The sequence below is a fragment of the Acanthopagrus latus genome, chromosome 6, assembly GCF_904848185.1.
Source record: "Acanthopagrus latus isolate v.2019 chromosome 6, fAcaLat1.1, whole genome shotgun sequence".
Classification (NCBI taxonomy): Eukaryota; Metazoa; Chordata; class Actinopteri; order Spariformes; family Sparidae; genus Acanthopagrus; species Acanthopagrus latus.
In genome coordinates, this window is record NC_051044.1 from 6,934,698 (window position 1) to 6,962,331 (window position 27,634).

Consider the following 27,634-nt stretch of genomic DNA (forward strand, 5'->3'; position numbering starts at 1 on the left):
TGTGAGTGTTCTTGTGAGAAAGTATGCAGATCTGTTGGAGCTTGTCCCTTCAATACTATTTTTACAGAAGCCAATGCACCATTGTTTCAACCACAAGTCTCTGCGCATCAATCCCCAATGGCCCTGCTGCAGGGCTGAGCGTGGTTTCCTTTCCCAGTGACTGACCGTGATTATAATTGAAAGAGAATGAGCAGAAGTTCTAAGCAATGTTCAGAGGCTCTGTCTGAATGCCTCCCAGGATGTGCTGTAATGTTGAATTTAAATGCAGAGCTAAACAAGAGTAAGTTTCTACCATTAATGTTTAATTTATTTAGCTGTATAGGGAGTGGAACTTATGTTTATATGGATCAGTGTGGGCTTGAAGGGACAAATGTGTTGCTGCATAAATGATACCTTTTCATAATACTGTAGCTCGTAGTCCAGGATGACTCCATTAGGCTGGTCAGGCTGGGACCAGGAGAGGGTGATGCTGTCCACAGTGCGACTGACTTGGTGCATTATAGACACCGTAGATGGAGCTGTTAGGACACAGAGACAGTATGTTAAGGGTGCAGCACATCAATCACTACCAATTTCACAGTCACGCACAGGGGACTTTACAGCATCTTTACTCCCACAGGTTCTGCAAAGGTGTGATGCTGTAAAATCTAAGTAATATACTGCAGTCTCCTTTCAGAGAGTCGCCTGGCTAGACAGTTATCACAGGTTGGCGTGTTACAGCACTGGCTGAGCCACAAAGACGGCCTCATGAGACTTCCCAGTGTCAGCTAATTTGCACTCGTCCTACTGCTGATAATAGACCACCTTTTTCAAAATTAATCATTTTTTACGATCACAATGTATTACATAAAACAAGAATGCCAGCTACAAAAACTAAACAAGCATCAATCACAAGACTCACAAATGTTCTACACATCATCTTTTTTGTGAAGCATTCCTAGGCCCCCGCATTCAAATCTTATTTAGTTAAAGATGTTTATGCATATTTCCTTGTTGATGAGAGCTTAAAGGCCCATAGCAGTGCGTATCCATGCAAAAATATTGCATGAGTTTTACATTTCTACTAACTGACAATATTTTCCAGTGTAATTGTTTTATATTTTTTATTTACCTTCCAGGCAAACATTTGCTCCCTGTCCATCTCAGAGGGGTATGAGAGTCAACATTCAGATGTTTCTAAGCTTTCTTTATATTGGTAGGGGAACACAAAGATTACCTCATCACCCTCTGACAAACAGAGTTAAAGTTAACTTTTTACACACACACACGTTTTTGCTTGTTTGCCTTCTAGATTACACATTCAACACATTAAAAGAGCTCATTAGTAAGATAATTTGGCAGATAATTATTATCCATTTGAAGTTTTGCAGCATCCGAAAAAACACCACCAGCTGCTCTCAGCAACTGCTCTGCCTCTAACTGATAATGCAACTTCACAAAAACACAAGGTAGGAGACTGCTGACTCTGAGGGAATACCTTATTAAATTCTCTACGAGTTGATTTTTTAAAAAGCATTCTGACATGAGCAGGAAACAAATAGCTCTCGTGAAGAAGGAGGATTAAATCAAAATCTAGAACCCGATTGATATATCAGCTATAGATATATTGGTGTTGGCGCATATGTTGTCTGATATGTGCTGATATGAAAACCTGGAAATCATAATGCAGATGCTTTGACTGTAAAATATCCTCCCTCCCTTACACATCTTTATTGTTTGGTAACCGCAATTAAGAGATCACTGCAAAAACACTGCGTATATCTGTTATCTTCCATTAGCAGCCAACTATAACTCAATGTAAAAGTTCTGTGTTCAAGTTAATTGTTAGATAGGTGTGATTTAGTTTTTTTGACTCTTTGTCTGATGTGAGTTTTTTTCAGATAAGCCTGTGATTGGTTTGATTAATAAACCTTAATTGACAATAATCTGGAAAATCTGGAGTCAGTGTACGTTAGTCATGCATTTCCTTAAAGCAATATTTTTACACTGGAAAAAAGCAGAATAATTTCAGCCGTTTGCTTGAATTATTTGCACATTTTCAAGCAAACACAAAGTGGGGACTCAGTAGTAGACTTAATGGCTTGTTCCATCATGGGTGGCCTACTATAGTCTTGCATTGTACATTCTTAGCACAAGCGTGAGGTCGGAGGGGCGTGATCACCTCAAGTCCTCCAACAACCATTAAGATTAGTTCAGGGTGCCGTGGGTCAGTGTAAAGCTAAGAGAAGCTGAAGATAAAAAGCTCTGTCTGGGGAGCCTGGCAAAGGCCTGTAGGCCTCCGCGGCTGAGCCCTCTCTGTATGTGTGAAAGGGTAGGGTGGGTCGGGGAGTTAGAGAGGGAGGGGTGCTGGGCAAGATTTATGGACACCAAGCCCCACGCTCATCCCCTACAGGCCCGTGCTGCACACACACGCAGCCCTCAGCCAGCAGCACAGTGGCTCCCCTGAGTCCCGGCAATAAAGAGAGAAGTCTCTCCGACGGCACGCGTTCTCTATGGAAAATCCACTGACTGGGAAACTACGACTGACACGCCTCTATAATCTAACACACTGGCGCTGCATGTGTGTGGCTTTTAAATCTTCTGTATATCATATTTTTTTTGCTGTTCATGCAAAGAAATGCCCAGAGTAGCATCAAGTGCTGCAAGTCCTGAAGCAGGGGAGAAATTATAGTGTGTAGGTGCCCACAGTGAGTCGAGCCAATGATTAAAAAAGTGTCTTTTATAACCTTACTCACTCTCATCAGCTAATCAGCCCTGCTTCGTATGCCCTCGGACCCCGACAGAAGCATCCATCTGAGGCAACAAATTATGATGTGTCGTATAAACTGTGATGGTCAAGGGAACTGAGTATGTCCTCATGTGCTGCTGCCAGCAGATAATAAATAGCTGTTCTGTATTTCATCTCAGCAGAGCACTTACATCATGATGGCCTGTGACTCCGTAGAGTACATGCATCATGCCCCTTTCCTGGAGCCGGAGGTACAATAATGTATACAGTATTCAGTCAGGACACCAGTCGCAGGAATCTCCTCCATCTCACTGTACTCACTAGTTTGTTTGCAGTCACAAGACGACAGCCTAATAAGGCAAACAGTTACTCTAAGGGGAACTCACGAGTATCCCATTACGGATGTACATATAGTCAAAACTGCCACATGGCCTTTTCCTGCATAGCATTTCCATTAAACACACGGCACAGCCATGCCTAGTAACCTGATCCAGGGCCAGAGAAACAAAGGCAGCTCATGTATTCATGTACAAAGGATGGACACATGCCAACATGAAAAGCTGTTGGAGGAGAGCACTGTGGTTTTCTTGTGCTAAAGGACAACTTCCAGACAGCAGGGTGGCAGTCGCCATGTCTGAGCTCAAGGAACCGATAAGGCTTGGTGTATCAGATTAAATTAAATGAAGACGTGACTTTGAGTGCGACTGTGTAGAAAAACAGAACGTGTTGAAACGTTCGGCTTGTAGAGAAAACAGCAATCCAGCTGTGTTGTGTATTTCAAGTCAATTCAGAACACGCATTTCAAGCTAAGCTGACATTCCACCAATTGACTGAGGAATGTAGCGGTATGCCAAGTCGATGTTTCATTGCAGTAAGGCCTACAGCAATGATCCACATATGAAAACCATTTTCCTACATCTAATTCATGTACTCAGAATCTACAAGTCTCCATTGTACTCCAAAACTTCAAGTGTACCTAGAATCTTTTTCCCCAGACTTAATCTATAATTTAAAGGGTTGAGTAAATACTTGGTTTTCATTGTGTCAACAGCAGTCACTGAGTTATGCCGCTAAATACATGCTTTAGTTGTTTCAAGCCATTTTCTCTGTTGTTACAACAATTATTTTTAAATCATGTGGATTGCACCTCATTCAAGACAATTAGAAATTAAAAACAAAGATGTAAGGAAGTTTCCCAGTCAGTTATATAGTGGAAGCCAACTCATCATAAACTATGTCAAGTCAGATCAATTTCTTCAAAGTGGGCAAGCTCCACTTTCACTGCGGATTCACTGTATTTATGGGTTGTCTCGATGAATGCACTATTCATGTTCTTAAAACTAACGAAGCGGTTATAATGACAAAGACAGGGATTGTAAGTTTATATAATTAAATTAGATGGCTGAATTGAAAAGATAAATGGCCTTGATGAATACGTCTCTAACTTTCCCATATACCACAGAAAGAGAGATGGAGTGGACAGAGGAGACAAAGCCACAAGGGAAACTTTCGCTAATCATAACAGCAGATAAAATATATTAATCTCAAGAACATTTTCATGTCCAAAGCAAAGCTTGCAAAGCATCACTGGTGATTATTGATGTTACATACAAGGCATTTCAAGTTTCCCCTGTTGCTCAGACACACACTACTCAACCCACACACTCAGCATGATGTGTTTAACACCAGGTCAAATATGAACAGACTGTGTTTGATTTTTTAAAATCTCCAAATATATTCAAGTCCGCAAGCAGCTGAAAAACAGGGCTAGCCAATATCCAAAAATACATCATATTGGGATTATTTTCACAGATGTTGCAATTGCAATATCGAGACGAAGTCAATCCCCTTCCAGAGGACCAATATTTGGCCTTTAGTCACAAAAAATATGTACAGAGACAACTCAATTTTTCATCCCATTTGTATCATAAACTGCACATATTGTACAATGTTTGTCCATTTAAAAACAATATTAAACTCAATAAAGTCTCAATTTGTCATTTGTCAGATATGTTTTTATTATTCACTAAAACCCAAGACTGAAACCTTGTAGAGCCGGTCCTGTCTATCAGCTGGCTTAACACAACACTGACGACATAGTGCACCTTTTACATTATTGCAGCTGGCAATATGGCCAGATCTACTGTGATTTTCACCTTACTACATTAATTTTCTCCGCCAAATTGACGTCCGTGTTGGTGTGACGACGTAGTTCACTGAGCAGTCTTACACAAAACTAAATGGTATTTTACCATCTTTACGATGAAGTGCCACTTTCTTGACTTGAAAAATTATCTTTTAATTTACAAAAATCACTCATGGAACTCAAAAATGTATATGACTCTTGCAATTGACTACTTGACTTTTTTTTTTCTTCCCAAAATAATGTCCCATGGGGCTAACTGGAAGGGGTGGGACATTCCTCTCTGTATGAGAAATGTATGTATGTAGAGGGAATGGTTATTGTTGCAATTAATTTTCGCTGAAATAATACAAAAATGATGATGATCTGATCTTGGCTTGATTCTGTACCAAGCAAGCCTGTTCCTTTATGTCTGGAAAATAGGATTTCTTGGCCAGGGCGTCTTTGTAGCTCCACAATGCTTCATTTGAAGTGGGATGTTTTGACTGACTTTACCCTCATCAGCAAATTGAAGCCGCAATTACATTTTTATACTTCTATTAATTGTTCACTCTTACTAAAAGATAATCACTCACAAAATAGTGAATATGCCAGTGCCTGGGTCCATTTAAAATCTCAAGGTTGTGTACCACGTTGCTTAATTGTGAGAGGATGGGAGGCCCCAGCTGTTGTCAAAGGGTTAGGTTTCAGACCCCACTTCATTACTGCGCCTGGGATCTGATATGAAAGACAGAGCTTTGGAGTCTATTCTAGCATGACGCTCTGGCCTTGGCCCAACAACACAGAATACAAAGGCTCTGTTTTGCTCAACATCTCTAAGGGATGTTTGAGCATTGTGTTTGAACACCTTGTGACTCCTCTAATCAATTAAAGATGGAGTTTACGGGGATATTTCCACTCATTTAAATCCAAGCCGATTTAATGGGGCATGCTTCTGCTAACACACACAGAACTGAGCCTTTCATCCATCCCATTAATTTATGTCTCTCTTATCTTTTATTATACTGCACTCTTTAGGTGGGCTTTTACTCTCTTTGACCATACCCATTTTTACTGTTCAGCCTCATTACTAAGAACGCCTAAGAACATGATGGGCATCTTTATTAGGCAAGGCTGCTGACATGAGACCATGGTGGATGGACGGCAGCAGAAGGAGCTCAGTCATGTGTTCCCATGTTCAACACACACTCGTTTGAAAGACTACCACTGAGGGTGTATCAAGTGGTCCAGGACCTGAAGATATCCACATAAACTGTACATAGAACCATGGTTGGTGAAGCAGGGGTGTAAAATCGAAATAGTGGCTTTTATTTCCTTCAGCTGACTTATTTCATTGACAGCAAGAGATGACGCCATCATGGTTTGATCCTCCTTCCCTTTAGTTCTTTTTCTCTGTAAACAGGCGAGGAAAAAAATGGAACAGTCTCAAACATTTACCAGCACATGAATCATACGCTTCTGAGAAAGAGAATGTTCAAGGCCTTTTATCTGCATCTTTCAAACATCCTGATGTGTCTACTACATCCATGTGGCTCTGATATGATTAGACGTTCTGGTGCAGAGAGCAGAGCTATGATTTGGGTAAAATGGGGGAGGTAGCCAGAACAGGTCAGGGCTCGTAAATCTCTTTTCCTTTTCATTGTAAAAATCAGTTTCCCCACAGTACAGTCTCTCCCGAAGGGCCCAAACCACCTGGTCCTCCAGCAGGCAGCCTCCTAAACAGGCTACCACTGCTCCACTCTCTCCAACTGCCGTCCATTTATGAGCGGCGCATCGAGCTGTCTTAAAGGGAGAGGCCCATATTTGCATGTACTTTTAGCGAGCTGGCAGCTTGCCCTGTTTCCCCAGCTGCAAAGGATTGTGGGTTTTACATCTATAAAGATTTTCCAGTGCAGTAAAGCTACAAAAGTGAGATTTCAGTTCATCAAGCTTTAAACCATCTGCACGGGAAAAGATTGGGGACTACCATAATACACTCATATAAACACACCATAAGCTAATTCTAAAATAGGCTCTTCAGGAGCTTGAAGAGTTTTCAGATACTTGCAGAGGTTAGGGTTTAAATCTCAGCCAAGCCGGCAAATCTTGAGATGGAAAAGATAAACCTGGATAAGTAAGCGTGGAGAAAACTGAGTTGAATGTCGTACAACCAAAAAAAGTATGGTCCTTTATCAAATCCATGTCGGTGGGTGGTGCTGAACGCAATCCTCAGTATTTGCGCTACTTTGAGTTTTAAATGAGCTTCGAATAGTTTTTGTAGGTCTTTACTGTCGCTGTTAATGATATGGGGAGTTCCATAAAAAACAAATGGTTCTTCAGTGGGTTAAGTGATGTTCAACATGTTGAACATCCGCAATTTGGTAGATGGTCTGAAAGCAGGATGTTGTGAAAACACTGCTGTCATTCTATAACTGACAAAGTCTAATATGTTGTCATTTATAAATCTGTTCAAATGCTTTCAATAAAACAAACAAAAAAGCGATTGTGCAACATGGTGCAAAATCCTGTTGGTTTTTGAAAAGGATGTTTAAATACAACAAACGTTGCACATTCTCCAAATGCCATCTTAAATTTTTAGAAAATAGTTTCTAAAGAACCTAAACTTGACCTTAAGAATCATTTCTAAGATTCACTGTGGTCTTTTAGTCTGTTGGGGCGAATTTGGGCTGAACAGACACAATGTTTGAGTTGTCTGCCACAGGGATGTGGAATGATGGTTTTCGAATCGCACAGCTCTGGGAGAAACTGGACTCTGTTTAATCAGCAAGTTGTTTTTCTGCATTTAAAAAAACTTCCAAACTGGCATCTGCAAGGAGAAAAACTCAAAAAATCCACAAACCACAGAATGCATGTCAATATTCTACAATGTTGGAAAGGCAAGCGTGGGCTCCAGCCTTCTTTTTCTCTGACTGGGTTAGTGGCATGCACAAACATTTTGTTTTATCGAGTTAATGGCTCTGTTGGGAAAACAAAAACCAAAATGCTGACATGTAAAGAACAGAGCTGAATAGCTGTTTAAATTATGTGGATCGACGTGACACAGTCCATGAAAACATGAAGAAATTAAGTGCATTTCATGAACTGGTGTGTCCTGGAGTCAAATACTGAGAAGTAAATCTGTTAAAGTATATCTTAAATCTTCTAATATGGAAAGTTAGTGTGAGTTGCCTAAAAATGGAGACCCCTGAGAAATGTGGAGCTGTCAGCAGGATTACACAAAACAGATTGAACAGATAGCCATCATACTTGGATGGAGGATGGATCCCTATTAACCCTATCAGCTATTGGTGGGGATCTGGATAAAGACACAGATCCAGAAATGTTTCCTTACATTCATTAACATTGACGAGATGGGGTGTCTTTAAACATTTCCATTAATTTCTCAGGGAATAGTACATTGATATTGATTTAAAATATGTGATGTATTTTGTTGCAGATCCTACATCTGGTGGGGTTAAATTATGGATAAACAGTTTGGGGTGGTTCACAGTTAGATTGTTATATTGCTATAGAGTTTGACATTGGATTGGGCTTGATTGAATTGCTTGGAAATATTGGGCCTTGGCTGAGGTTTGCACTCCACTGAGTGCCATTCTAGATAAAAGTACATTTGAAATCTTCTAATATGCGTAGTTAGTTTGAGTTGCTCTAAAATTGAGACCTCCTGAGAAATGTGGAACAACAAGTCTCATTTTTGACTATTACATTAAGCATTGTCCTGATTAATTTTGAAATCACATCAAGGAGGCAGACAGCACCACTGCTTCCACTACTTGATATACTACTGCAGCTCCAAAGGAACATTTTTCAAACACAAACAGGATGTGAAAATCTCATATAGCCCATCTGCTTCGGCTGTATGTCAATGCACAGCAATGATTTTTGGCTTAATATTGAAGTCATGCTTATATGCCCAGCATGAGGCTGCTGCAATGAGTGACACACAATAGTAAGGATTATAAAAGATCATCTCCGCTTATAAAGTTCCTGACCCCAATTTACACATAAAACCTTCGGGGGGGATGATGGTGGATGCAGATCGCATGATCAGGGTGATCTGTGTGAGTGAATCGAGGCTGCATTAAAAAAATGAGAGGCATTAGTGACATTTGAGCAGGAGCACAGGGAAGCAGCTCATCGTGCTTAAACCAGAAACTCCAAACAGTTGCTCAGACAATAACGACTCTGTTTTGCATCCACCCTAAAATGGATACTTCATCTGTATGTCAGCGCAGGAACCTCAGAGTGTGTTTGGCACTGAAAGGGAGAGAAAGAATAAGAGAGCGAGGTGCGTGCCATTGTGTTTATCACAGACCAATTTTCTTAATTGGTGAAGATAACTCCATAAAGTTTATATAAAAATTAATAAATTCAAAAACCCTGTGCTGATTGGGTCGTGGCCCCTTTTTGCGTCATCCTCTTTATTTATTATCTTTTTTTAATTATCACCATCACCGTGCTCTTGTGTGTAAAAAGTAAACAAATGACTGCATTAAAGTACAGTCAATTATTCAAGCACATGACACAGCTAGTGCACTCAACAATAATTAATTGTATACTCACATTATGTTCACTTTTACAGCCCACTGCGCCAAAAGATCTTGGCCTTATAACCCGTATCTATATGCATGCGATGTGCACACTCTTCTCCCCTCCTCCCTGCACAGACTGATCACATCCTGAAGGAAGAGATCCATGTAATGTAACCATAAAAACACATGGCTACTGAATGATTTATGAACATGATCAATTAGTTAACTAATTTCCACAATCCGTGTGCTAATTCCCTTCTGGGGAGTCATAATCGAATTCATATTACATGCGCAGGTTATTTAAAGTCATCAGATGAAGCTCACTGTCCCACTACCCTGCAGGCTGCTTAACACACACTTTATCGCTAAGCTAATCTCGCTCGCTCTGCTGTAGTGCTCGTCTGAATCTGTCTTTGTAAACAGGTTGCTCGGAATCGACAGTAGCATGAACGCGGCGTATGTGTGGCTTGCTGGCTGACGACCAGAGCAGCCTTGTCTCCAGGCTCTGTCAGTACTGAGCTCCAGGTGCACGCTGAGGCCTCCTGTCTGTCTGCCTGGCTGACCTACACTGGCACCCACCATATGTGCCGTTCTTAACACCTTCTGTCACTGTCACACTGCGCGCCATGTATACTGGTGGTCCCTGTCTGACTCTCCATCTCTCAGCCTCTTTATCTTTCAGACTGCATCTCTCCAATGCTCTTGTCTGTTTGGAACTGAATTGTGCAGGAAATATCGCAGCCTTAATTAGCTACTATTACTGTGTTCCTGTAAAAGTGATTTAAAACTAAAATTTCTTACAGGTCAAATCTTTTACATTTAGTGACTTTTTTTGTTTTAAGTGGATGTCTTGGTCTATAACTTACCAGAACTGCATCTACACAAGGTTGTATGATCACTATATTTTATGAAACTGTTTAAACATAACTAGCAGTAGCAAATAAAGCATATTAGGATGTTTTTTTCATCAGTGAGGTCTAATCTGGTTCCTTTCACATCTTTTAAAAATATTAGATGAGGGCAGATAATCAACTAAGAAGCCATATCATTGACATGAATGTGCCATTGGACTGTACTTTTTGAACTGGTCACAGTGTCCCAAAGTCAACAGTGTAGTAGCCACACTTGGCTGGCTGCTGTATGGACACATTCTGGCAGTCCCACCTGGCTCTGCACCAGTGCTTTTCACACCACGGCCCAGTGGAGCAGCAAAGTCCCTGGTAGCCTGGTTACAGTGGACCTGGGCAATTTGGACAATAATTAAGTCATAAATCTTCCCCGGACCATATGAAAAGGCTGCGCCCGATTACACCCCCCACCCTCTGAATAATGTGGTTCACTTCAACAATCAGCCAGTTCACCTGATAAGAAACCAATTCAGTCCCTCTGCTTCTCAATAGCATCAGCAGCAGACGCCACAGCTCACCTTGAGTTAATGAAATGCCTAAACAAATATGTCCTCTGGAATCTAATACACCCAACCTCTTTGGACTGCAATATGGCATACACACCGGGTATATGGAGATCTACTTTATCTGCTGTGCACTGCTGAATTCTCTGGCAGAATACTGATGGTTTGCATTCAGGTAGGTGATAATCTCTCTTCGATGCACTGAAATTGATGATACAGCAGCTCTACAGTAAGCTAGCAAAAAAAAGAGAACAATGATCTGTTTGTGTCTTCACAATTTAAAGTATAAAAATACAGTCTTGTCTGTATACAGTAAGTGTAGACTGCCTTCACACACGGATGAAATATAGTGATGGCTACAACTTCCCAAGCAGCGCTTTATCAGAACCGTGTCATCTAAATATTATAGGAAGCTTAAATACATACTTGGACATCCCAACTGCAAGCCGATTGTTAGTAAGTATTTACTAAGTGGATTTATGAATGACAAAATTAAAATGGATTGCTCCGCACAAATAAGTTCTTATGTACTTGTGTCTAAATATTTACACCCTGTAACTGTCAGCTCTAATAACTAACTGAATAAAGTGACAAAACAGAAGTAACCAGTTTAGTGTAGAATAAAATAGATGATGTGGACCACAGTCGACATATTTAGGCATTTAGGCAGACATAAATAAAACAATGTACGTAAAGTAAAATAGACCTTTTATGCCTATATAACAGTAGTGCCACAGCAGCCCTCTACATACTTCATTGCTCTTAATTAGACAGTGTTATACATGTTTCCTGGCCTGTGATTTACAAACTAGAAGGGCACTCGGTAGTGCCCATAAGTCCGCCAAGGCCCAACAAGCCCTCTCTTCCACGACCCATTATCAATCCTAGTGTCATGGAAATCCATTTAGTTTTTGTGTAATCCAGCTGCAACACACCGACATACAAAACAGACAAGGCTGAAAACATAACCTCCTTGGTGTAACTGTCTTTACTAGCAAAGATATTACTTATGTTGTAGTGGTGAAGCCTGATATAGTAAATCAATAGTCTGAAACTAGCCGGTAGTCATAGGAACTTAGAAAACACACTCAAACGTAGCAATGGATTTAGAAAGTCTGCAATATTTGGATGCAAAAATCTCCTTTTCTGTGTTTGTAGCCTGGCTATCCAGCCATGTGTCTCAGACAGCGTGAAGACAAAATAGCAGGATGTGGGACTGTGAAGTCGATTAGGACAAAATCACAAACTGCCTCTTAGCCTGTCAAAAACATTTGATTGAAGTTCACGGTGGTTTCAGCAACAATTTTCACTTTATATAGTCAGGGCTCTAGACTAACTGTTTTTACTAGAAGCACAGCGGCCCCTAACTGAAAATTTTAGGAGTGCAACCACAAAATGTAGGGGCGCACACTGACTATGACTGACTATCTATCTATCTATCTATCTATCTATCTATCTATCTATCTATCTATCTATCTATCTATCTATATAATATTATATTATATAATAATAAAAAAATTGTCATATGTTGAGCCCCTTGCCTTGTAAATGCAACTGACAGTGGAGATGCATTTTCAGTGGAGTACAGGTCATGACATATTTTATGCCTTACACTACCACTGTGTTTGATCAGTGTGTTATGTTTTAACTGTGTCGTGCCAGCACTACATGCTAATGTTGTGTTCCCCACATGTTGCGGGTCTCGACTGCAGAATTTGCAGTTCATGGAATCTGTCTCTCTGAGATACCTTAACCCAGTGGTTCTCAATTATTTTTTGTCATGCCCCCCCAGAGGACAGAAATTTTTTTCACCCCCCCCGAATTGAAATACAACAGAGAATCTGATAACATTTATTCATTTATCTGTTTAAACCATTGTATGAGTTGCAGCACTCTGCATACAATCACCTGATTATCAAAATGGTTTCATGCTGCCCTGCCAGAGTTTTTAGGCATAAAACACAAACAGGTCTTTCCTCATTTCTGACCGTGTGCGTGGTAAACCCAAGGGCTCTGTAAGCATCGTCATATTTCCTGCTTCATAGATCTTGACCAAAAGATTAGCAGCTTGTGTTTGTCTCTTTTTTGAGGTTTGTGTGCTGGTGTCAACACAGAATGTTTTATTTTGAAAAGTAACCGGATGTTATATTGTTATTTCGGCACTTGACTTCCTGTCTGCTTGGTGCAAAATTCAGCTGAATTGCTGCAACATGCTCCGGCATCCACCGAAACAGAAGTCTGCAAATCTGTTCCGGAGGGCTTCGGACTGCAGGAGCTGGGATGGAACAGGGTGCAGTGAAACCTATCAGCTCAGCCATGGAGTGGAATTTGTTTCGCCATTGTTGGCTGAAAGTGAAACCTTCTCCTTCCACAACTTTAGGACCCTCCCCCTCAACACATTAGCCAATTACAGTGCCATTGGCCTGCCACCTGTCACTCCAGGTTCCAGATTCTTTGATTTGGCCCTTCCACATACCAGTGTAAAAAAGAAAAAAAAACACCAGTAAATTCGCTGGTTGCACATGTTGGTTGCTAATTGTTGTTGCAAAATGTGACCATTTGGTCGCAGTCTGGAGCCCTGATAGTACTGAATGTATCACTCACCAGTTATCCACCACTGGTCATCTTACCAGTACTTTGTAAGCTGTAAGGAATTATTGTAGTGACTCCATACGTTTGCAGCAGTGCAGCAGATGTTCTTTAGTAGTGAAAAGAGAATGAAGAAGACAGCTAAATATCAAGGAAAAGTTTACTTGACAGTGAAGTCCCTCACCGCTAAGCGGGCCTAACGATGCACACCTGTTTTCACTCTTTCTGCCTCAGCAGAAGATCACAAACAAGAGCATCACAAGAAAGACATCTTATATCACCACACTAATGATGCCCTGTCTGATGTTTTCTAATAAAACTACACAACTTAAACAAGCCTGGGTTCTCTTTTTTGTAAAACCCTTACAACCAACATTTGAACTGAAACAATGGATTGAAATAATGACTGAAGACAAAAAACATGATAATGTCGGGGGAAAAGGCAAAATATAAAGTGAAATGCATTAAGTCTTAACTTTTGACCTTAACACAAGTTAAATCTTTGGGGTGCGATCAGTTTATTTACGGCATCAAATGCTATAAATAAGTTTGAAGTGAGAGACATGATAAAGCCGCTCAAAGCAAGAACATTTTATACCAAATGTTTAACACAGATGTTTCTAATGCATCAGTGCATTAATACATTACAATCTGACCCATCTCCACATGATGTTACCCTATGTGTCAGACTGGTCTTGTGTCACCCCCCTCTCACCTGTCAGATCCAGTTAAATCAATGTAACACCAAGACACACCATGGTTTTCATCCTCAGCATCTTAGAACAGCATTCGATTTGTGACTGCCTCACTCCCTCCGCTCTCTGAATGCCACGCAAAGAGCAACATTTTATAGACAGAGCAAAGTCAGAATAGACGGCTTACTTGTGACTCATTATTATAAAAAGGATGGGAGGCGCTGCGAGGCTTTAGCGTATTCCACACAATGCAAGTTTGGGGGAATTAGTCATATGCTTATAAAACGGGCTCAAATGCCATTCAGCACGCCATCTCCTTTTGTGCGGCATTACAGTGTGTAATCAAGCGCCGCACTTTCCAGGGCAATCACGTCCTTTATCGCGGAGGAACTGTCGCCAACCACCTACAGAGTGGGAGGATAAGCCCTGTGGGTAATAGAGTGTGGTGGGTGCTTGATTGGGTATGGTGAGTGAGAAGTTTCGCTCACATCTCACACCACTCTCCTCCCCTGCCTCCACCCCTTCGCACCAGCAAGTCCTAGCTGAGGACGGCAGTTACCCACACAAGAAATGAGACACACTTTCACGCCACTTACTTTCTATTTACTTATGTGTTTGTCGATCTCATAGAAGGCTCCAGTCTCTGGCCACAAATCAGGCTTACTAAGGGACTGACTGACATACATATATCTGTATTATGCATGGATATGTTTTGTTCATCCCCATCTCATGCTCTCACTCTCAAGGAGAAGGAGGCAGAGAATTGCCTGAGGTAATTAGGGGTGACATGATGTTTATGTAACCTCCAAGCCTCACAAACCAGATGCAATTATGGACTCCTGGTGCCTGTGACCCCAGCCCTGTAGCGTAGCACCGCAAAACTACAAGCCCGTGTCCCAGGGGTGCGCCTGGTTTTGCAGGGTGATGGGGGAAGGTGGAAGACTGGAGTGGGGGCAAGCAAGAGTTGAGTTCTTTTCACAGCTCCCTCTGACGGGAGCCCTCGCTGCCTAATTCAAAGTGACGGGCACTTCAGTGGAGAGGGCGCGGAGCCCCCCAATTTCCGCCAAGACCCCACGGCAGGGGCAGCAGAGAAGCCAAGGGCTGGGGTGGCAGACTTATTGTGGCCCAGTGAGAAAGAGTGGGGCTGGGGCCTCATTACAACGCTTAACTGCACTCACAGGCCCTCATTAACCCACCACACCAGTGACTCAAATCAAAACAGACAATAAAAAGAGGTCGCTGTTTGAATACGGGCCTCCATCTTAGCATGACTTAGAGTTTCAGTATTGCTTTATGGAGCATTTACAGAAACGGATTTCTGTAAACACTGAAGTTTGCTGCGACAAGCCAGATTTACGCATAGAAATCACCTCTTAAATGTCTTCATCCAACTTGTATATGCTTCCTGTTTGACGACTACCATGCATGCATCTGGACATCTGGGAATTCCAGAGGAAAGTAATGAGCGACTGAGGGTGCAGTTAAACAAAACCCAATATGTCCGCTGTAATAAAACAGCAGTAACTACGCACTTTAGGTAGCTCAGTCATAAGAGACTGCCCTGAGTGCAGACGGACGGATGATGAGAGATGACAGGCACTTACGTATGCTGCTAATGGGATGCAAAGCCAGTGCAAAGATAAGCCCAGCCTGTTTCCCCCTGCTCATCAGTGCTCAGGGAGAAAGCCTTGGCACGCCAAATGATGCGTTTCATAAAGACAATTAAAGAGCAAATCAATGCTGCTCCCTCTGTGAAATAATTACACATGCAGCCAACTTCTACTGCAAACCCCAGACTGGAAGGCATGCAAACCTCCAAGAGTTGCAGAGGAGATTGAAGGAGATTTTGAGGTATATTTCTAGAAGATCGTACAGATTAAAAAGTTACCCCAGTCACCAACATGTTTTCCATTAGGCCTCAGAACACACAGTGTAGCTGTATAACTACTGTATCTTCTATACATAAATTGGGGTTTTCAGTTTTTTTTTATCTAACACTACAATCAAGTGGGTGGATGAAAATATGGCTGTAATCACTGAACAGTAGATGAAGTGGAGAGACAGCAACCTGCTCTCAACTCCGCAGTCTGAAAAACACGATGATGAGGTCACAGTGTAAAGACCAACAGGCCATCACATTCAGTCTGTCACACCATCAGCGGCACTCTCCTCCCCCTTTTAGAGCTCTTAATCTGCATACATCACCATACAGGAGAGGGAAGAAACTTACTTAGTGGAGGTCTATGTACAGTGCATTATGTGCTTGTAGAGGAATGAGTGTGATGAAGAGGTACTGTACAGGGTGACAAAGGAGCAGCACAGAAATAGACGTGGAAGAGAGGAGAAGAGAAGAGAAGAGAGGAGAAGAGAAGAGAAGAGAAGAGAAGAGAAGAGAAGAGAAGAGAAGAGAAGAGAAGAGAAGAGAAGAGAAGAGAAGAGAAGAGAAGAGAAGAGAAGAGGAAACCACACAGGGAATATAAAGTGTAGAAAAAGACAGATGGGCCCACTTACCAGCCTGGTTAGTGGTAATGTTGACTGAGGCGTACTGAGGGGAGTAGGGGCTCTGATCTGACACCCCGTTGACAGCCTGCACCTCGAACGTGTACTGCGTGTGGGCCAACAGGTCACTGATGTAGACCCGGGACTCCGTCAGGCCCAGCTGACGGGGCAAAAACTGAACGTTGTCCCCGCAGCGAGTGCAGCCTCCCCGGCCTCCACCACAGCTTTTGCAGATGATGTTGAAGACCACGTCCTCGCGGCCCCCCGAATCCCGAGGAGGCATCCACTCCAGCATGACAGAGGTTTCATTCACGCTGGAGATGACAGTCTGTGGAGCTGAAGGGACGGCTGCAAAACACAAGAGAGAGTCTGTAGTTAGCCTTTGAGTGATTAAAGCGATGCATAGATATCTTGAGAAATAAGCAGTTTGATCTTATCTCTGAACATTTTCCCAAGTCTCTGAATGTGTATTATTATATTATTGTTATTATTACTATTATTATTATCATCATTATTATTATTGGAACTGCTGCTATTAGCTGCTAACTATGCTGCTAACTTGCAGTAGCATACTGTAGATTTTTTGCTAGAAAGTATAAAAAAAGAGATCTCTTACACAGAAAGTAGGGATACAACTAACAATTACTTTCATTGGTGATTAATCTGCCAATTATTTTCTAGATTAACTGATCAATTTTCTCCCATAAATCTGTCAAAATGTGAAAAATTATGCCCTTCGCAACATTGCAGAGCCCAAACTGACATCTAATCCGGTCGCTTCTTTCATCCAACTAAAAGTCCAAAATGCAAAGACACTATCATAAGTGACAGCAGCACATGTTTGAAATGATTACTTGACTGTCAAAGTAGTCGACAATCATTTTCTTTTGCTCCTCTAACCGATAAATCGCTTGATGAGAAGAAAAGGAGAGAAATGTGAAAACGTATCATCCCGTCAGTCATACAAGCCACAGCTCCACGGATGTTATATTTTTGCATCAACTAAATTCCACAGAACTGTTAAAACTTTATGATGGACGCGATGTTATGTACTTGATGGTGTAGAAGGCATAATTACCAACTCCGCACTCCACTTAAGTAACCCCTACACATGACAGGAGAATTTCCACAAACTCACTGAGATACTATAGCCTGTCTGAGGTCTGAGTCTGTGTTCCAAGCTGGCAGTGTTTCTTCCCTCAGGACGCCCATTTGCATTCTCTCATTTTCCACGCTGGTGTCCACTTTGTCAAGTGTTTTCTTAACATCTATTCTTGACAATTTTCTCATGGTGCATCGTATAGAGTTACTGCAGCGGAGAGAGACATACTGTTTCTCCTGTTGAGACATTCTTAGCAGCTACACATTACAGGGTGGAAACTTTCCACATGGTGCTACATGTTGAGTGACAGGCCAAACAAACAAACACTGAGAACTGTTTATCTCTTACAACCATGTGCACCTAATTATGGAAGACGAACCCTCCAGGACTAATGAGATAAACAACTCTGCTCCGCCCACAACATCCTAAATCTCAATCGATCACTTCTTATTTAACCTCCTTTTAATTGGCAGCAATTAACAGATCTCCGGCTCTGGAAGGAAGCCCATTTGAGTGCTCTTCTTGGTGTCTCTCATACATGGAAACATAACTCCTCCTTGGCATCTTCCTCCTGGGGAGGAGGACTAATATCCCCCCCATTAGCCAGCGGGCCGCTCTGATGGGCCCATTCCCTTGCTTTAATCAGGCCGGGCCCTGCTGCGCTTAATACGGGTGACGTGACGCTGCTGCTTTCTCATTCACAACAGCTGCTCGACTCCCAGAGCTGGGCTTATGCAAATCTCCTTTGTTGGAGACCATCAAATCTTTTCCCTCCTCAGAGTGAGGAAAAAACACTACCAAAACCTTGAAAGGGGCTTTTTTTCTCGCTCACCCCCGTTTTGTTTTAGTTAGACCACACTCTATGCACCGGTTCTCCAGCTTTCTCAGATACACGCAACCCCTCTCGCTCTCTCTCAAACTCCCTCTCCCTTCTTCATTCCTTTCTACGAGTCTTTCCCTCACGCTTCACCCCCACCCCCCATCGCTCACCCTTCCTTTGGTCTATCCTTCCGACTCTCTTTCGCTCTCTCTTTCGCTCAACCTCGGTGTCAGCTTCAAATTCAAATTCAAATTCAAACAGCTTCATTGGCATGACAAGAGAGAGTCTCGCCTGGGCTCATTCTCCGGGCCTGCCCCTTCACAAAGCTACGCGCCCTGGCCCAGTAACCTCTGGTCCGGCTTGGAGTACGGGCTGTGTGATGTTGAGGAGGGGCAGCCGAGCCTTGTGTGCGGGGTCAGATCTGTGGACAGCCACACTATGGGCATGTCAGCGTCGTGTTCGTGTGAGGGACGGCTCTGACAGGGTTTCTCTGTTTGGAGTTACACAGACTACCACTGTCCTTTGATCCCGGAGCTCATCTGCTTGCGGGTGTGAAATGTGTATGTGTCAAAAAGTTCATATTTGAATTCAAAGGCTTTTCCTGTGTGTGTGTGTGTGTGTGTGTGAAGTGCAAGTTAAAGTTCATATAACAACATCAGTTCTATACATACTTGTGCAAGGCATCTGGAGAGGATCTGAGTCGGTTCGGTAGTATCCGTTGCGGCAAACACAGTTAATGGCGCCTTCGCTGGTGGTACGGCTGTTGATTGGACACTGCATACAGGCTTCATCTCCTTGAGTCGGCTTGAAAGAGCCAGATGCACAGGCTGAAAGACAGAGGAGGATACGTATGAGAATTCAGATTCAAAAAATGTTTATAGTTTGACAGCATCAAGACCTGAGAGTCAAAAATATTCAGCTATAATTTTTTGGACTAATAAATTAATTGTTTGGCCTAAAACCTAAAACCTCAATGTATGGCTGATAGTAGTATCAGGGAATCAACAATTCTGACAGATATCGGCCGATATACACAAATCTTGTGTAATGATTCCTCAAATATGGTTTTCAAACACTTGTGACGTAGATCTGTCATGGGGGCAGGAAATCTCACAGTTTAAAAAACAATCCAACATCAGTGCACTGAAACATCTTTTTCTGCATTTTTTTTTTCTTCAGGTTTTCATATTCACACATAGTTGTCAACTATTTCAATAGTAACAAACTATTTAATTAACATGTTTTTCTGATTTATTGGTGGGAGTAATTTTCAACAAAAGAAAGTAAAATTTCTTTGATTGCTATGATGGTAAACTTCGTCTCTGGGATATTTGAGGAAAGAACTAATCAATTAATGGAGAAAAATTGTCTACAGATTAATCAACACTGAAAAAACTCCTTCGTTGCACAGCGAGTGTTATCTATATAATAGGCAGCAAAGTGAATGTAGAAGCCTGTACTATATATACAACATTCAGTATCCGTCTGAAAAGCAGACAGAAATGTAAATGTTGATATTCCATCTGTTATGTCATATTCCTTTATGCAACATTTAACGGTTATTTGGTTTCATCTTGCGTTACAACAGAAGCCACCAAGTGACCACAACACAAAACAACCAAGAAAACACAGAGACCACGAGTCCAACATGTAAATATACATCAGTGCAACCGATATATAAATACACATCAGTGAAGCCTTGCATGTGAGGCAACTCTCTGCAGACATGGCAACATGTTGTAAGTTTGTTCTGAATTATTCACCACGCTCTAGTTGCCTGAGAAATGTCTGAAGTGCCCTGCTTTCCGTTAAAAGCCCTTTTAAGGAGCTTTCTACGGTAACCTGGGAGGAAAGTTACAACCGTGATAGAGATGAAGATGAACACACACCAGCAGCAGCCACTAAATCCTGCATTTGTGTACCTGCCTGCATGTAGGTGAATCACAGACTGCATATGGGGGGAATCTGTTTGTACATTGCCATAAGCATCTGTCACTGCAGCGATAAACAAACCAACATAGCTGTCTAAGAAATCCCCTTATCCTCTCCTGAGTCACATTCCGCCTAAACCTTTGCTGCTAAAAAATAACCTTTTTTCCAGCGTTTGCACCTGCACCCTGTCGAGTGAGAGCTTTTTTTTTTTTTTTTTTAAATCTTGGGCCAAAGCAGCTACAGTTTTGCTTCAGGTAATCCAGCTCCCACCTGCCCCACTGATAAAGGAGAAAATACAGGAGGTATTGAGACGGAGGTGTTGGAAGTACAGAAACATGAAAAATTCACACACGGGACGCACTGCATATCTGAAGTTAAAACCCCTCAGGTCTGTCAGGGCTGTTGTTTTTATAGTAACAGTGTAAAAAGCATGATCATTTATTAAGGCTAGTGGAAGGAAACAAAATAAAACAGCTTTTCCATCAAATGTAAGGTTCTTTTACTTGATTCCAGGAGAATATGTTTTTGAAATCCACTATCATAGCAGATTTTGACATCCTTATTTATTTCTTGTGGTATTACCACTAAAAACAATTTGTACCACATAATGGGAACACATTTTTTCCAATTTCCTGCTCCTCTGTAAACACTCACTATAACATGGCTGCAGTTTTGTACATTGTAAAGTAAAAACACAGCCACTACTTCTTTCTGAAGCTGTACGGGCAATTAAAGCTCAACTGCAGCATCTGGAATTATGGAAACATCTACAGCTGCAACTTCGATTTAAAGGCGTTCGAATCACAAGAAGAATTAGTCAGGGTCCAATCTCTATGTTTATATTAGAGACACACATCACTGAACTCAGATCCTACAGGCCAGGGATTTATGCTTTTTTTCCCCTCTTGTAACTCAAACTTCATCACTCAGCGCCATCACCCTCTAAATCTGGCCATTATAGTAGTGATTCAAAAATTGGGGCAGATGCAGACACTTTCTTATAACAAAAAGTATGGGACAGTGTATGCTTTAGATGTATTGTAACAGTATTTCAAAGTTTACTTTCGAAATAAATAAACTTTAATATGTTTCAATGCGAGTGTGGGACAACGCCAACAACGGACACAGCTTCTTCTTCTCTTGGAACAGAAGCAGCTGAGCTGGTCACTCATGTGAGTGAACTTATTTAGAAAAGGCAATTTCAGTATTTCAACTCCTTACTGAATAAGGCAAAAACCACCTCAAGCAAAATCGAGAGTTTTTATCAATTTGGTGCCATTTACATCAACTTTATCTAATGAAATATGTGTTTAAAAGAGGTTTTTTTTTACCCACGCTAAGGAGGCACCTGCATCCGTTTGTTTGTTGGTTGGTTGGCTGGTTTGTCTACAGGATTACACAAAGGCTACTGAATGGTTTTAGATGCAGCTTGGGCTGAAGACCAGTCTCAGCCCAGAATAGACTCAATTAACTCTTGGTGCGGTTCCAGATAAAGGCACAGCATGTCAGTCAATTTCTCATTAAATAATGGATAGTAATGTATCTATTAGAGAGTACAGTTTGACGTAAATCCTAATAAAAATGTTTTCAAACGAGCGTAGTGTTTTTTTCAGCCCCTATAGCCCCCCTAAACAAATATGGTTTCTGGGTGAGGCTTGATTAAATTAAAGGGAACTCTTTGGTCTTGGCAAATGTATATACTCTACTCAGTGCCATTCTAGTCTTTAAATTAAATGCACATTATGTCAAGCATATTTGACCTCAGTCATCTTTGTTATACAGTATTATCACAAACATCAGTGGCAGAGTTATTCCAAAATAAAGCCAGTAATCTTAAAGATCTGCTCAGTAAGTATTAGCTTTGACATGTTTTTCTTTTGCCATGATTGATGGAGGAAAAGGTTTTGGGTACAGAGTGAAACATGAGGCCTGGACATTCACACTGCCAGTCAACGGGGTCTGTGAATGAGGCCCAGGCAACAGCTATGTGGGGGAATTGGGATCGAACCTCAGCGGTGCAGGGAGGTCTATGGGAGCACGGCGCTCAGAGGAGCAACACCAAAGGAAACAGCATAAAGAGGTAGCGAAGGGGGGAACGAGAGAGGAGAAGTGTAAAGATGGGAACAAAGAGTCCAGAGGGGAGAGGTGGGGAATGGCTGCGTTTGGGAGTTTTCCAGCCAGAGGAATTCGGCATGTTACTGGGCCCACAGTGAATGTATGTGCTGCAAGAGTATGCAGACTGTGCATAACAATCAGAACAATGACTTTAAAATCTGCACGGGGAGCAAAATGAAAGAACACAATTGATTAGCACCAATAAAGCCCCATGACGCCTTGCTGCCACCATGTTTTTAATTTAAATATTCTGCGAGTTGTTCGATGGCTCATGAATATGTAATGCAATCTTTTTCCACCAAACTTCATCTACTGTCAGGCTGTTGCAAATATTATTAAAGGAATAAAAAATAAATATTGTGGCCCAGCATCTTTCCATTGTTGTATTATCACTTGTGCTTTATCAGCTCCTGTTTTTCGTCTTTGTATTAGTTTGCAACTTTTTAGACATTATGCTGGTACAGAAAGTTTATAAAAATCCTTAATTGTGTTTTAACAAACAAAGATATTATTTCTCAGGTTTTAATAAAACTTACATATTTTAAAGGAACAATATGTAGCTCTTGGAGAAGAAATTTAAACTATGAATTGTTATATTTATAATATAACAAAGTAATAATACAAATTCAGAAACATACATTTTTCCATAACTGAATAAACAAGCTGTTTTCGGAGGGAAATAAGGTCCCCAAAACACTGTTTGAAGCAGTGGCAGGGTCCGCCAAATATAAACAGTAAGTAAAACAGTATGAAATTGTGTTGTCCTTTAAAGTCAGTTTGTTTATTGAGTTTACTGAGTCATGACAACAAAGAGAGTTTGTTTATTCAGTTTGTTTAGGAAGCAAAAAAAAAGAAAGAAAATCAGTCAATGAAGATCTTTGTCTTCTGATTAAAATTTCTTCCACATGATAGAGCACCTTTAAACAACATGTTTCCTAAATGATCCAGCTTGTTAGTTTTGTTTCATACAACATATGCTAGATGGGTTGGCCTCAATTATAAAAGTAAAAGTAAACAGGGCGATACAATATTTAAGATTTCCACATTTAAATGTAAATGAATGACTGGATTTTTGCTGGAGCTTCTTTACGTCTATTGTTTTGATTCAGAGACCCCAAGTGTCACAACTGATATACTGTGCTCTTAGGTACGGTACGTATTTTCAAGAAAAGTTTTTTTGTTTTTTTTTGTGCGGGGCATTTGTGGCGTTGCCCTCTGTGATAGAGCATTCTTTTCATCCGGCAGAAAGTTGAAACAATCCATGAAAAAAAATATTCTCTAAAGCCACCCAGTTCAAGAGGACACAGTATTATATGTCTTGGCATGCCTCTGCCCTGCCACGGTCATTATTTTGGGGAAATATTTGGGGAATTTCCACTTTATACCCGGATGACAGATTTTAGGAGTTGCAAAGTTGTCTGGTGTCAGATGTAGAGAAGCTGAGACGTGGAGAGCAGTGATTAAAAAACAGATCAGAGCTTTAATTCCCTACCTCCCTGCCTGCCCAGATTGCTGCTGTTGAGCTGTTTGATCACCATCCTGGCAGTCTTGCTCAACATGCCAGAGCTAAAGGCTGTTTTTTTGGATGTTTTCTCAAAACTTCAGATATCCTTCTGGCAAGAGGAGTTAATTACTGCAAGAATATTCACTGACAAAATCTCCTCTGTTGTTCCTGCATCCTACACTTAAAATGATACTATTAATATCATTAATATCATCAAGCAAACATGTCTTGTTTTAATATCGGATCTCTGGGGACGGCGAGCGTAGATTCTGGAACAGAATGAAATGTGGCAATAAGTCAAAAACAAAGGCCACACAGAAAAGCTTAAAGGGAATTTATAAACACTTCAGACTCAATTTAGTGGTGGCCGTGTCAAAAGGTCCAGATCACCTCAAATTGGTTCCAGAGACACTGCAGGCACAAGACTTGGATCTTACATTTGAAAAAAACAAATGAAATCTTCTGCCAATGGTGCGACATAGTTTTGTTTCTATGTTGTTTGATTTAAAAACTAAAGTATTGCATTACTTTAATCTAAGTTTTAAAACTCAATATGAATAACATCTCCTGTGCACACTTTCTAAACCCCCAGCTGCTTGTCTCTGTCTATGTTTATGACTTTTAATAATATATAGTGACATAAAGGCTTTAATTAGGGGTTTTCACTAGACTCACTGAATAAAAATAGTACAGCAAGAGCTGTGAGGGGTACGTCGCTGCGCCAGGGTGCTAGTCAGTTTTTACAGCAGGTAATTTGCTGGTTGTTTCAAAGGTTTCCTGAATATTACAGCCGGAGAGATTTATGGCACACTGAAGACGAGACCTGCAGCAAAAAACCATCTGAATCCTACAAAGTGTGTGCGTCTGTGTGGGGCTATTTATGTGTCTGAGCGAGAGGAGAATCACACAAAGAGAGAGAAGAAAGGCGCAAGCAGACAGAAAGACAGAGAAAGGCAGGGAGTGTTGTTTTCAGCGGCGTTGCCGACATGGCCAGCTAGACTGGTGACACTCCCTGACTAAATCACCAGTCACATGTACATAGCACATAGAGAGGACAAACAAAGACTGGGCATTTGACATTTCCATCATGGCTGCCTTGGCACTGTTGTACACAACCAGACAATCAACTGGCTGATACCAGGTAATCCAGCCAGAGGCCACACCTATTGAGAAAAAGAGAAAAAAAAAACCAACCCCAACACACATCCAGTCTCTTTCACCCACCATCTCTCATCTACACCACCCGACAGAGAGGCTCTTTGTCCAGCAGTCTGGGGCATCACAGCAACAACAGCACCCCCCCATCCAACCCCCTCTTCCCCTGTTCCCCCTTTTCAGGTTCAAACCCACCCTCCCCCCAAAACTGCTTTATTTAATGAACACACCATTAAAGAGGAGACAAGAGAGACAAAGACAGGCAAGGTGTGTGTGTGTGTGTGTGTGTGTGTGTGTGTGTGTGTGTGTGTGTGTGTGTGTGTGTGTGTGTGTGTGTGTGTGTGTGTGTGTGTGTGCGTGTGTGTGTGTGTGTGTATGTGTGTGTGTGGCATGCTTGTGTGTGTGGTGTTCATGGTGTAAAAGAGAATAAAGCTGGAGGGGTTAAAAAAAAAATCAGAGGTGCTAGTTTTTGTGAGCACAGCAGGAAAAAGTGCTGAAAGCGGTGAAAATGGCGAGCGTCAGAGGGATTGTGTATGCGCTCCGATGCTGGGTATTTCCCCCGTATTCCATTGTGACCAAAGAGGCCGCTACAGTGAGCAATGTACAAGTTTGGGCCTCTATTTGCTTTGGTGCTGCCTGTAAAAACTATTTATGTGATTCACTGCAGGGACAGATCAGAGGCTATCGTTAAGAGATGTGTTCCTTTTTTACGAGATAGACCACTATTCCTCAGAGGAGAAAATTACATTAAGCAACCTGTTGGCTTCTGCAGTATAACTTTCTTTCTCATTACCTCTTCCATCCTGCAACCACAACTACAGACCATCAGCCTTTGAACTGCTCACTTCTAAGTAGAGCGTAACCTTGTGAAACGACAGTCACGGCCACAGATTAACCAGAGGAGAGCAGCCACGAGTTGTGTGTCTGTTCCCGGGAGTGAGGACAAGCCAGCCGGTCCACCCTCTGCCACAGCACTTCCATGGGGAACACTAGCTTCCACTGTTTGCAGCACAGGGTCCCCGCAATTCAATTAGGAACGTGGTCCTCCTCGCCATCTAATTCAATCAGGCTTGTGTGAAAGCTATTAGACAACTGGCATTCGCTGCACCCCACACACACTGGCACACAAATGAGATATTCATTTCTCCCTCTAGGTTTCCATGTCTGGTGCAATTAACAGGTCTGGGACTCTGCGTGGCTCCTCACACTGTCAGCAGGGCCAGTGGCAGCAAGTGAGGGTGACTACTGATGACCTATAAGTTGTAAATCAGGCTACTCTCAATCTCAAGGAGAGCACAGGGTCATTTGAATGAGTTGTTTTGTAAGAAACTCCTGTCTCATGTGTTCCACATTTATAACGTTGAGCAGGGCAGCCAACCCCGTATTACCAAATCACTAAAAATAACTTGAAAAAAGGACAGAGGCACTTTCCTGGGCTCGCAAATGATAGAAAAAGCATTACGACCAGTTATTTTAATGATTAGGTGCCACTTTTAACTCCATTAACTTTAGTAGTAAATCCCACCCTTCAAGCTTTGGAAATATGCCCCATTCAACTCAGCGACTCAGCCAGAATTCAGATTTTCACTTCCAACACCTCCAACACTTCACACACGTGTCTTTGTAGACACATTTTACACTAGCATTCATGCAAACCTGTGTGGCAGTGTATGAATGAGTGCTGCCACTATACAGATTAACAGTGCAACAAATGGTTATTTTCATTATTGATTAATCTGCAGAATATTTCTTAAAAGATTCCACATTGAGGCTATCAAAATTTTAAAAACTTGCATATTAGTTATCAAACCATCAATCAAATCATTACTCAACAAGTACGATGAGTCATCAAGTGTTTGTTCATACAGTCAATTGTATAAAGTACTCTTTTATAGTTCTCCTAAAAGTGTTAGGGATCTGGCAACATGATTTGGTACTGAGCTCCATTCTGTAATAGCTCTGTAAATTACAGCAGATTTGAGGGAATTTGACCTCGGTCTAGGCGAGAGGAGATATTCCAAACTGGCCCGTTTGGTCTGATCTTTCTGTCTGTTTCTGATGTGTACTACTTGGTCAGAAAAATACTGTGGTTTGTTATGTTTTTAAGACATTCCTGAGGAAGATCAGAAGACTGGCTTTAATTTCTAGAAAAAGCAAATCAAATTTGTGCCCAAGGTGACATATTCAATTGGCTGCTTTTGTCCAACCAGCAGTCCAAAGACACCTCATTTACTGTCATAAATGACGATGAAGGACGCAAGCAAATTTTTTCATTTCAGAATCTTGAAACAGCAAATGGTTGACTTTTTTGGGCTTGGATTTATCGATTCTTAAAATAGTTCTTCTGATCGACTACCTTTATCCCTAAAAGAATATGGCAAGATTTTTAGGCTGTTTGGAGATATGCAA

General features: G+C 41.5%; 1 protein-coding gene across 7 annotated transcripts in view; it reads right to left on the reverse strand.

The window, feature by feature from the left end:
• Window positions 1-27,634, reverse strand: part of ephb2b (eph receptor B2b) — a 129,744-nt gene that overhangs the window by 21,726 nt on the left and 80,384 nt on the right. For all 7 annotated transcript variants that reach the window (XM_037101258.1, XM_037101256.1, XM_037101257.1 and 4 more), the window contains 3 exons: window positions 19,191-19,346; window positions 16,610-16,945; window positions 394-518 (listed from right to left, as the gene is read on the reverse strand). In XM_037101258.1, the coding sequence (XP_036957153.1) occupies window positions 394-518; window positions 16,610-16,945; window positions 19,191-19,346 (617 nt within the window). The remainder of the gene's footprint in view (window positions 1-393; window positions 519-16,609; window positions 16,946-19,190; window positions 19,347-27,634) is intronic.